General features: G+C 36.5%; 1 protein-coding gene across 1 annotated transcript in view; it reads right to left on the bottom strand.

The window, feature by feature from the left end:
- Positions 1-1,573: 1,573 nt before the first annotated feature.
- The window catches only part of LOC108692573 (nephrin-like), a 95,857-nt gene continuing 84,142 nt past the window's right edge, over positions 1,574-13,288 (bottom strand). Inside the window, exons 12-13 of the mRNA XM_018200887.1 lie at positions 3,106-3,336; positions 1,574-2,041 (exon numbers count right to left, since the gene is read on the bottom strand). Of these exons, the coding sequence (XP_018056376.1) occupies positions 1,701-2,041; positions 3,106-3,336 (572 nt within the window). The 3' untranslated portion in view covers positions 1,574-1,700. The remainder of the gene's footprint in view (positions 2,042-3,105; positions 3,337-13,288) is intronic.

Below are 13,288 nucleotides of genomic sequence, written 5' to 3'. Positions count from 1 at the left end.
TTTTAATATACATTTATTAAATTACATTTATTAAATTATATAGATTAGTCAGCACGAACTTTCCAGACAACCCAATACAACGTCTTTGTATGTAATGCATGAATTATTAATAATGCGACGACTTAATACTGAAGAGGACCTAAACGTTTATTTATTTTACCTTGTGTGAAAACAATAAAATTATTGTGCGCAACTAAACTAAAAAACGTCGGTTCTCAGAGGCTTTTCAACTATTATTGATTTTATATCATTACAGCTTATACTTCTTTGATTTAACATTTTTTTGTTTCAATTAATGCAATTAATTATAATTACTATATAGAAATATAATAATAAATATTAGATATTATATTGCTCGTTTATATAGCTTCATTATTTTATTTTATTGTTTAACAAATTACACGAGCTTTTTGTTAAATTCATTTTGAAATGGCTTAGCTTCAAAGATACAGAGAGTGTCAAAGAAAAAAATTTTATTTTTTTCCAAAAATTTCGTAACTACTGGGATTATTTTAATAAAATTTTCTATTTAGCTTTTGATTTTTTATTAAGACTTTATAATCTTTTAGATTACTTAGTAGCTATCCTTTGTAACAAAAAAAGAAGACGAGGGAAATAATGAACGAGAAAAGATCAATGAGTCCGGAGGAAATTATCCGAAACCGGTAAATGTATAGTAAAATAAATATAACTGGCTGGAAATAAAAGAAAGAGAAAAAATACAGTTATTTTGCATTATATTAAAATAAAAATAATTCTATCTAAAATGCCAAAAAAAGGACTAAAAAGGAATAAATTGATGGTCTTCTGTCAAGATACTTTCAAAGACGTATTTTAAATTCGATGTTCAATCTTCGCAGCTCCTGCAACTCGTGATTCGATTTTCCATTCTCTCTTTATATATGGTCCGCGGCCGTCATAAAGAAGGGAAACGAACTTGGAGAAATATTCGAGAAGACGTAACGTCGAAGATTATCCGGTTTAAAACAAAAAAAGAGGCAAAGACAAAAAGGGTTAAGTCAACGACCGAAAACAGAATGTTAGAACTTTGCAATACCTCCCGAGGCGGGACGGGGAAACTTCGACGAGTTTTCAGTTAACTTCTTCGCATACTTCCGGCCCCTTCCTTTCCGCTACACAATTGGAAACTGGTGCGGCGATCGTGTTTCGGAAACAATCGCGACGGACGGTGTCTCTCTTAATCTCATAGACCATCCCGCGAGAAGTTACGTCGCGCGAGACTTGCCCTCCGTTGCCCTCCGATCAGGCGCCACCGGACTCGAGCGAAATCAATTGTTCGCGAGACATAATGTCGATCCCCGACATGTAACGTATCCCCGGGCGTCCTATTGATCGTTCCAACTACTCCGCTAGCGAGTCCTTTCCCCGTTTCGCCGAACGAGTCGATCGCACGAGGAGATCGTTAGCAAACATGTTAAAGCTAATAGACGGCTGTCACGAAAACGGACAACGCGAACGCTTCCCCGAGTAGCGAGACCTCGAAATCGTTCTAGGATACGCGACGAATACGTATACTCTCGAACACGTTCGAGACCTCTCGCCTTTTACCGGGATCTCGTGCCGACCTCCGATCGCAGTGCACGCGATAGCCATATTCTTGAACGCCGTCAGGGTGACGGTGATGACGGCGACAGTGATGGCGACAACGGTACCATGTCACTTGCGGACGCGCCAAGTTTCTAGACGCAGCTCTCCGGCAGCCTGTTCGCCATCAGTCTTCGTTTGATCGCCTCGCCGTCGAGGCACTCACCGGCCACGATGACACCTTGTCCGCCACCCACAACGACACCCTGGGTACCACCGATTACGACGCCTTGGCCGGCGCCCATCATCACTCCTGTTACCGGCATCCCCGGCAGATTTGGTATCGTGCTCCTCGACGGTAACCTCAGCTCCGTCGGCCTTCCCGTGAACTTGTGGCAGAGCTCGTCTATGCTTGGCGTAGGTCCGGGCGTGACCCAGTGTCCCGGGGGATAACCGCCCGGGTAACTCGGCGGGCTGACCTCCACGAGGTTACCCTCTAGAACATCGAAGCAGACGGGGTTCTCTGTTGGGAACTGCAAGTCGAGTGCGTTATGGGGCGGAAACGCGGAGAATAAGTTGTGCTCGGGGGTGTGATCTTCTTTCTTTTTCGCGATTCCTTATTCTTCGTCGATTCTTCATTTTAGGCCATGCGGCAAGGGTAAAAGTTCGCTGCAAAGTCGCGACTAAATTGTAATCTCCAATGATAGCGCGTTTGGTGAACATTATATTATGCTCCTTTAAACTTTTTGATCAACTGTTTTAATGTACAATTTTTATGTAAAAAATAAAAGCAAATATCTCCGAAAAATAATAGACTGCTGGAAAAATGATTCTATTCATTTTAATTTTAAAAAGATAGAGAACACTAAACCTTTTTTCCCTTACTTTTTTTCGAACAAACTTCGATATACTTTAAAAAATACGGTGATCGGTTAAAACGTAGATTAAACAAAAATCTTCTTTTAATTAAATTTGATTGAAAGCCACGTGTAACTTTTGAATTTTCAAAATTAAATATACGAATAGTAGAATATAAAATAAATGAAAAGAAATAGGTATAGAAAAGAGTTACAATTGTACTTTTTCTACATTGAATTAAAAAGAATTTCTAGAACTAGAATTTCTGTAAAAATAAATATTACTTCAAACGCGTTTATCATCAAATATCCTGCACAGGCATATAAAATTTGAGGGAATAAAGTCTACTATTTATTATTTAGTCTAACGTAGTATCCCAAATAAACGATTATAATATGATTTTACAACCGTGGCTGTATGACATGCATGTGTTCCAATATTCACTGCCAGTGGTGAAAATCTATAGCGCCCATAACGTATGCTATAGATTTTCAGCGCTGAATATCGAAATGCAATCCGTATTATTTCCTTTATACAATTGCAAACAAGCAAGATGTTTCAATAAAACATATTCCGTAAGTCTTCGGTTAATTCCAGGTTTGCAGGGGGCATGTGCCATTATGTATACAAAGGGTCCACAGACCATCGTAATCGGATTCACACGAAGGCTGTTTAGTGGGTATCGGCTTCGAGGAGTCTTACCGAACTTGTTCGGGATCACGTCGGGATCAGTCTCCACGGTCTGCTGAGAATTCTGCAAAGGGTATTGTTGGGGCGGTAACTCGCTGAGTTCCGCCGGTTTCTCGTGCCGCGGTTTTGCTACGCGCTCTCGACGTACTCGAACCACCACTACCAGGATGATGAGCACTAGAGTCACTAAGGCGCCAACCACCACGCCTATCAACGGCGACAACACGATACCAGCGTCCTGACCTGCAACAACAAGAAAGGGTGACTCTTTTTGCTGCGTTTCAAGCTCAATTAAAGACCGATTAAAATCTATTTGCTTATTAAGTTGTTTCATTGATTAAGTGAATACGATAAGATAATATTTATAAATTATTATATTTAATAATTTATTTATATGTTTATAAATTACTGTTACATAAAATACAATGATATATTCTTTCTTTATGCACATTTATATCAAAAAATTATGAGTGCTGTGTTACAATTATTTTTTAATTATTCGTAGCGACCGACTATTTGATTTCACAAATAAATAAAATAATTTTTTTATAAATTATAAAATGTGTAAATTAATTGCTTCTTCTCTTTTTAATTTCAAGAAAATATGTCTTACGCCTCTCTGTCTCTTAGTAATTGTTATGAATTATTGCGAATATTTTCTCTTTCCTTATACACTTATTACAAATTTTTGTATACTATGATATAGACACAATGTTGAATAATTAGATTAAAGTGATAAGGATTGCAAGAAAAGAATTATTACTACTTGTTGTTAAGCCGAGTAGTCGAAGAATAAAGTTAATGTGGATAATCCTGTGAGGTAGAGGATTAACCACACTGTGTCGCCGTAAAGGGAAAACGACTGCTTCTACCCTTCTGTGTTACTTATAAGTCCCTTCATTTTTTTCGTCCTCTCTTTCTCTTTTACGAGTCAGCTTTTACTTTGCTACTCGCGTAAACAAACCTCGGCCGGTGTCATAGTAGAGAAAACATTTTATATTCCTCAATGTCGGGATTACATCTGGCGTGCGGTATTTTTTTGCTGTGCTGTCACGTACATGATGGGTTTTACTAGCATTCGATATTTTCGAATCGCTCGTAGAATCTCAAGTAGTAATGGCAATGCACGCATGAGAAAATATCCGGTTGCATAGAGATATGTGCTGATGATTAAAAATCACATGCAAGATAGATGTGAATGCAATAATATTCGTTTATATTGGGATATTAAATATCCCCCCAGGAATCATGTCACACGGTAGGACAAATATAATTATTTAATTTTCAAATATAAAATGATTTTGCGTCACAATAAGTTCAGAAATTACATTTTTTTAGTTTCTTTTGAAGAGAAAATAAATTTTCAAATTCACGCTTGTTTGTCAGAAATATAATTTAAAATCCACTTTGAATAAATATAATATATAATTCATGCCGAAATTCCAAATGGAATTTTATTCATAATTTTATAAATGATATGTAACACAAAAAACGTTTAAAGAGTAAAATATAGATTAAAATATATATTAAAATAAACATAAAAGATATATGGAATATAAAATAGTAAATAGAATTTTTTTACCTTAGGTGATCCATAAATTTTAATGCCGTATATGTTACAACGTGTGCATGTATTTTAATACATATTTTATACATGTATTTGATGCATACCTATGTAAAACATATTTTTCATTTATGCATTTTAATTCTTCCATTTTTTTTTGTATCACACAGACATTTTACAGACAAAATTATAAACAAAATTCCATTCTGAATTTAGTTATCAATAATGGAACATTTAAAGTAGCTTAAGTCGTATTTGAACAGAATAAAATAAAACAGGCGTTATTTCGTTTTTCTCTTTAAAAATTTTGTGTGCCGAGCTAAACGCGCAATGACACCGGAGGTTTGCTCTATGGTTAACTAGTCATGTTGAAATAATTTCCCACGATGCAAGGTGCGCGATCATCGCACGGTATGAGAAATCTTGCAGCATTGTTTTTTGCTTTCAACCCTGCCGCCCTACGTATCGTCGGGCTCGGGCACACGTGATAGCGTCCCACTTGATAGCGCCGGCAAGGCGTGGGACTGCGCCTGCTGTTTTTGTCGGATAATTAACAAAACTGCTTTCTTGCACCGTTCTGAGTTGCGATCAGGTGCGCCGGTGTGCAAAGCAGAGTTGCGAGCTACGGGGTGGAAGAGCGCGTACGGCTCGCTCCGCGAGTTCTTAATCTTTAAATTCTCGCCAATTTATTTACGTCGATTAAGCCAACCCCTGACTCGCGATGTCTGATGCGCGCTTATATCGCGAGCGTGAATCACGTTGATATCGTTTTAACATTGGTTTTAGCATTGAAAAATTATGTACTCACATCAGCTTGAAGATTAGTATTTTTCTAGCTATTCTTTTAACAAGGTGATTACTGTTCAACTAAAAAAAAAAAAAAAATCACCAAGAAAAAATCATTTCCCATCACCTAATTCATAGCTTTCAGATTGCATTTAGTCATGAATATCTTACTACCCTAGCCGACATTAAAAATCCTTTTGAGGGCTGAAACTCTTAACATAATTTTGATACATAAATAAAACTTTTCTAGCATGTCACATATCTTATAATATGAAAAAAATATACGAAAATACACTCTTTTTTTATAATTTTAATCAAATTCCCCAAAATTATGACGTGATAAAGCAATTTGAAAAATGGATTCGTATTTAAAAATTACTTATTCTGGTATTCAAAAAATCTTTTTTATCAAATTTAAATATTTTTACGTGGAAATATTTGTGTAGCATACAAAATTTTACATTTACTTTTATCAAGATAAAATTAGAAAAAAAAGGAATGTCGGTATTTTATGAATTAATTATTATACAGATAGTGAAAAGATAAGATTCTTATTAATTTTATTTGCTAAAAATAATTTTATTGAATCTGTAAATTATTTCGCTGTAACAGGAAATCGTCCCACAGAGAAATGTATTATTATTTACTAAAGGCGGTAGACTTTCTATTTCGTTTTAACAGCAAATTTGTGTTTCTGCAGACAAATTTGTTCAGCGAGATGCTTCAACAAAACAGACTGGTGTAATATCAAATAATTAAACCAACTAAGTTTAACTATTTTCATATCGAATAGCAGCTATCATTCTTCAACAACAATAAATCCATCTTTTTTTCTCGTGTTCCACACGATAGAGAAATAGCATCGTGACAATTGGACCGATCGTCTCGTTTGCGCGGCTTGCGGCAACTCTCTGTAATACCCCGACATATTTACGCGTGTAAATGCATTAAAGTGCACGCGTGTACGCGCATATAATACGTGTGTATATATATGTGAGGTATTTTGCCAGTGCGCGCGGATGCGCGCAATAATGCCCGTAAAACCCTGGGTTTAATCAGCCGGCAACCTAGGATACACACCACCGTGACCAAGCCCGTAACCCAAGGAACGTTCTGCGTCACACGGCGATATTATACCGGGCATGGTGTCGAGCCATAAATGAGCTCCACACCAAGAAACTCGGAGTCGCGCCATTCCGGCTGAATGCCGGAACGAGCGGAGTGCGAGCTTAAGAAACTCGTAAACGTGAGTCGCAGTATCCTACGAGTGACCGCTTATTCGCATGACTCTCGGAAATCCTCGTTTTTACGCGTTGCATATTCTCAATTGCGTGCGCTCTATGACTCGCGTGGATGGATTTTCTAGAAAAGCGCGTGCGAGGAAATTCGCGGAAAGCTACCAGACAGTCACGACAGGATGGCAAGTTAAATTTTTCCCCGAGTGACTCTTCTGCGATGCTCAAAAAGAGACAAAAAAAAAGATACTAAACATGCACACTGAGGCTATTAATGTAGCTTTGCGTACGCACTGTTGCGTTTTTAAAAGCCACCTTTCGTTTATATTACGCACTGAAGGATTTTTGTAGAAGCGAATGTGTATTTCGTTTATAATACTGAGAAAAATGGTCTGGTTGGATTAAACAGTAATTTTGAAAATGATGACGAATCAGAATTTTCTGATTAAATCTACTTATTTAAATCTACTGGAATTCTAGTTGAAATAATTAGAATTCTGATTGATATAATTATTCTGGTAAATATAAAAATTCTGATAGATTTTCCTAGAAATGTTATATCAACCCCAGATTTCCGGTTATTTCAACTAAAATTCTAATAAATTTAACTACAAAATTCTGATTCGTCCATTTTCAACCAGAAATTTTTTTCTGTGTACTAAATAGCACAGCATTATTTATATTTGAAGTTCTGCAAATTAAATTGAAAGATATTTTGATACATGCACTAAGAAAAAAATAGCCTAAATTTAAATAAATATTTATTTGAATATTGCCAACTAAACATTTACTTATAATAAATAAATAAATGTTTCTTTAATAAAAAGAAGCGATTGTTAAATTAATATTTTTTGTACGAAATAATATTTTTATATTTAATAAATATTTAGTTCAAATAAATATTTATTGAAATTTAGAATACTTTTTTCTCAGTATGGAAATAAAAAATAATAAAATGTTACTTAACTCAAGGGATTACCTTTTTGATATTTAATAGTAAAAAAATCATTTAGGAAAAAAAAACACAAATTGCAAAATTTCAATTATATAATTTTTACACTACATAAATTTTTTTTTAATTTTTTCCTTTCCATTTCTTTATAATTGCGAAAGAGAGATATCTTTCTAATTAAGACACAAAAGTCACATCATTGCGCGAAGTGATCATACGAGTATCGCATTCGAAAAAACTCGTTTCCATTTTTTTTGTGTAATTGGCCACGACTTCGACTAGACCATAAAGGAAGATTTATGGAAGTCACAGTAGCACGTACGACGAGCATGTCACGTGTGAGCACACATAAGCGACACGGAGTCCTATTGCAACGAGCTTAAGAAACTCTCGTAAATTCATCCTACTCTGTGGATGAACTGCAGTAAGGCTTTTGACAATTTAGTTGAGAAAGATTTATGATGCCGAAGTACGCGGCGCTACTTTGACGGTTTAAGCTTTTAAATATTTCATTATTTTTCTGTTATTTTTAACCGCGAAACGATTCGAACTATCGCGTTTTAATACATCTCGAATCTTTAATACTTTTAATTATATCATTTTGTTTTTCATTTAAACTCCTTTTACTTTGTGCCTAAGAATGAAAAAGTATCGTAACTTGGAGTTTAATTTACATTGTCGAATGTTCCACGTTTGTTATGGTTCTTGCAAGTCTGGCGATTCCTCGCGTGCAAGCGTGTGTGTTTTTCGATGGATAATTTTTCAATTTATTATTACGTCTATGGAACTTGTGCTCGATGGGAAATAGCTACAGTTAGCGCGATCGTATACAACCCTAAGCCTCCGATACTGTCTCGTAAAAGTTGCAATGGAAGTTTAATCGAGTTCTACGCGGAGAAACGTCTGGTGCCAGGGTAGTAAAGATAAACCGGTCCTTATATCGTCGATCCTTGAGAAAGGACTAACGGGATTCTCGAAAAGGGAGGGAGGGAGGGAAGGAGAGAGAGAGAGAGAGAGAGAGAGAGAGAGAGAGATCGCATATCCCAGCGGATTCCCGAATCCCAAGTTCATCGAAGTTTAGATCACTAATCGGACTTGCAATAGGGTCAGGGATGGAATCTAACCACTTGGATTATTTGGGAAAAATATCCCTCGATGTAGATAAAAAGATACTTGAAAAAAAGGAAAATTGTGATCGTTCCGAAATGTCCCGGAGTTTTTCTGTCAGAACGCCAAAAAGTTTGCTAGTGATTTGATGGATATCTTTCTATCTCTGTTTCTGCGAGATTTTAGAAAGACATGATACCCTACTAACACAATGTCTTTGATATCAATTTTCTGTTATCTGATGTGACGGATAATCAGATATAGCACGATCAATCTCAATTATATATATATATATATATATATACGTATATATATTTCGTTATGCTTCGACACAGATATTACAATAAAAACTTTTTTTTTAGAAAATGAATAATTGCAAATTTTTAGCATACTGAGTTAGCTATTGTCTGAAGATTTATTGAAAAGAAGGTATGTCAACAGCAATCTCGAATCAAGAAAATCACAGGGAGTCTTTAAATAATATGAATTTTATTGAATTTTAATTAAATTTCCAATCTTTTTGGCATAAGATGTTATAAGACTAACTCGTGAATCTTAGATAGTGAGGAGCAAAAAAATTCGGTGGGATTAGAGAAGATCGTCTTTAAGGGAGAGGGTTACACCTCGTAACGTTGGCGTTCACATCAGAGGTAAGACGAAGCTCGGAAGAGGTCATGGTGGCCAGTTAAGTCATCAAGAAGCCTGGCTTAGCCGGCATCCAAATCCAAGTTCGGCTCACCTGGATTAATTCCGACGTAGGATCGACCTCAAATCGCTGTTGTACCGCTTTCTCTCCGCTTTGGGCTAAAGCGACTTAGTCTCTCTCCGCTTTCAATTAATGAAACGTTCACGGCTCACTTCCTGTCACTCCGTCACTATCATTTCTCGAATGAATTTCCAAACCTCATTGTGAGGGATGAAGCTAATATAAACTTTGGAAACTTTTAATGTAAGCTGGTTTAACACATTCCACCAATTGTTAATCATCAATATAATTATTTCATAATTCTATCTATTTTAGAGTTCGATTTCAAAATATCGTAAATAAATTTCCTATAATTGATTTTCTCTTCTACAGTTGTCCTACATCTAAAATACTATGATCTAAAATAACATTGTATTAACAAACTTGTAATAGCATTTCATGTGCAATAATCAGTCGTCATAGAGCGAACTTGGAGAGAACGCGAGAACGTGGAAGCAAATCGACCGATTACAGTTAACTGTTTAAGAAGCTCGTGTTAAGTTAACACAGCTACTCGAATGTTAGGAAACCTTTGTTCCGGACTATTCATCAGCATGCGTGTTCCTCAAAGCTAATGAAGGATGATGAAGAGATGGTCGGTAAGTAGGTCGAGGTTGGTAGATTGGATCGTCTTTGATGCAATTAGTCGGTATAGCGTTGAGAATGCGAGACATTTTCAAAAATTTTATGGAGTAGGAAACGTATTCTATGTCAGACATGTTAAAAGTTATTTCAAATGTTATCGTTGTTCAACGAGAGAGCACAAAATAAAAAAATGTTTCGTAAGTTTTTTACGTTTTTTTACATAAAAAATTCGGATTTATTCATTCAATCAGCCAAATTTCAATTAATGCAATTAGAATCTTTTCCTAAAGTACGATATTAGACTGCAGAAAATATATGTTATTGTATTATAAGTATCAATGTGCTCATTTAGTTAACATAGAAAGCTAATGTTTGTCTCCTTTCTTTGATGTGACCTTCATAGCGAATGTCATTCAATGTTAACACTAGTAATATAAAAATACATGGGCGTGATTATTAGACACATGGAATTTATATAAATGACAAAGTCAACTGGCTAATATTAGCGTCCATTGGAGTTGATTTAAAAAGTGCGAAAACATTTTATTCGATTATTATTACTCGTAATAAAGTGTAGAATCAACACCTGGTTTCGACACATATCTTAATTATAATCAGCAGATCCGGGAAAGCTCTGGGAGATTATCGATCGATCCTTTCTTCATACATACATACGTATATACGTATACACGGGCATGCTTGATGGTGCGTATCGGGGTGAAATCGGACAGCAATTACCACCGCAATCCTGCTTTGCGGAGTGGATTGGCTCCCGGTCTGGCTTGCATAGTCGAGATGAAAGGACGAGGTCCTGTGGCAAGGCACAGCCACAGATCTTGGGCATCCCATCCGTAATAAGCGATCATGCCTGAAGGAGCTAGAAAGGAGCTAGGCAGGATGGCTTCGGGCTTTCGACCATCGACGACTGGGAAGATTTCGGAGTCGAATTCTAATCTCAATTGTTGTAGGAAGCATCGCGTGGTATCGATAGTACCCTTTATCTGATACGATTCTACTTCCACGAGATCTCTTGATGTCGCTGTAATTCGAATACCCGCGGGCTCTTTCGACCAAATTAACCCGGCAGATACTTTGCCCGGATCAATCCTCCGTAGTACGACGTAAACCGCACGGATCGCGTTTGTACTTGATCGCAGTCATTCGCTGTTTAATTGACAAGTTCTAAAGCTGCCTTTACCATAACTCGTAAATTGCAAAACATAGTTCGTCAATGCAGACGCAAAATGATGATATCTGCGTTTTGCAAATATATTGCGTCCTATATAAACTGAACTGGACTGTCACATTAATTTCTGCAATAAATTGATCAATGATAGAACAGCAAAGAGTAATAGAAATGAATTTTATATTTTCTCTTCATTTATTAACAGAGTCAGATTTTTTTATATATTTCCATGATATGGCAAATATCAGATACATAATAAGTTTCTCTAAACCGACTTAAATATTATTATATAATATTAAAAGATCAACGCTTCCAAAAGGCAACATTGTTACTGTTAATTCATTGCGTGCGGTTGATTTGCATCTGCGTGTATCTTGCGTGCGGTGATTCGTTATTCTGTGAATGCAATTGCGAATTATAAAGGCAGCTTAAATCAACACATTAAATCAGCAAATAGCATTTTTTTAAATAATTGTCTTTCTTTCGTAGGTAAAGCGGAAGAATAATAAATTTACCCAGCACATTTCTTCAACTTAAAAGAGAAAAAAAAGGAAAAAAACAATGTATTTTCAGGCTAACTTAATTACGTGTAAATTGATTATAAACGTCACGATATTTTGAGTACAAAGGACCATGTTCATTATAGATAAAAACGTTATTAGTCTATGTGTACGCATGATGTGAATCGTGCTTTTAATTTTCAAAGTAATTAAAAATTTTTGCAACGTTCGCTGTAAATTAGATATAGTTCTATAACATGAAATATTCGTTTGTGAAATTTTTGGTTCGAAATTCGAGGAAGATTAGTGCATTATTTTAAGAAGGTATTTAGACTGAATCAAGTAATTACTCTTGATACTACATTATTCGAGATTCGTTCCACTTTATTTTTTTTTTTTAAAGGAGTGTTTGAAGAATCAGGTTTCGGAATTTATATTATACAACATTTGTTATATATAACTATGTTTAATTCCAAGGTCTATATGAGAAACGGGAAAGAAATATAGTAAATATCGCCGCACGAGCGACTAGCAATCCCTCGAATAATCTTCTTTCCGTCAAGCGCAAACTGCTAGTTAAAATTCGTGCAGGCCTTCGAGCGACAGTTTCTCAAACATCTCGGACGAGGATCATCGTTGTGAGAAGTTAATAATGTATTACAAAACCGGAAAAATTTCATTACACGCCGTTTCTCCGGTATGCATTTTATTATTGCATACCGATTCGCGATCGATTAGCGTTTCTTAAATGATACCGCTCTCGTAAAATGGTTAAAAAAGATGCAACTTTCAAACAATAGCAAAACCGCTGGCACGAACGTACGGAAAAAGACTATTACGATGGAGATTAAAAGCTCGTATCGATAATCGATAAAGTTTACATTTAACAGGACCAATTTCCAAACTTTCTGATTACGCCACGTAGATGCTTAAGTTGGAGTTTACAAGTCGACTCAGGGTGGGACCCGTTTTCATTTCTCGATATCAGCAATCGTCGAAATCTGGGAACGCTTTCCCAATGCATTGCCGATCTATTATCCTACGATTTTCGCCTCAATGAGGGACCGTGTACATTTAAAGCGAACTTCGAAGGAAATCGCTTTTGGAGAGAAACGCGATTACGCTAGGGCAGTACTAATTATATTTTCCCACTAGACCGTGAAAAAAAAGGCGACCGCTATTGCCGTCGGGGACGAAATAACCGGGCGAGGTTACGTGATAAAAACGGAAATGGAAGGGAAAACGTAGCGGCGCGCACGTGGAAAGATGTGGCGCTTCGGCGACGTCTGACGAGGTCACCCGTGGAAACGAGAAGCGCGAAACCGGACGGGAATATGAGCGGGGTACGAGGAAAGGGGGATGAGACAGACGAGGGAAGAGTGCGGGTTAGAGGGAGGACCGAGAAAAATGACGACGGAGGTAAACAGAGCTAAGTGAAGTTAACGATCGGGCAAGAAGAACGGCAAAAATGACCCTGGGAAAATTACCGCACGCGCAACGGCTTAATGTCCAAAAAGATGAGCATAGAAGAGAGT

The sequence above is a fragment of the Atta colombica genome, unplaced genomic scaffold (genome assembly GCF_001594045.1).
Source record: "Atta colombica isolate Treedump-2 unplaced genomic scaffold, Acol1.0 scaffold78, whole genome shotgun sequence".
Taxonomy (NCBI): Eukaryota; Metazoa; Arthropoda; class Insecta; order Hymenoptera; family Formicidae; genus Atta; species Atta colombica.
This window is presented reverse-complemented; position numbering and strand designations above follow the sequence as displayed.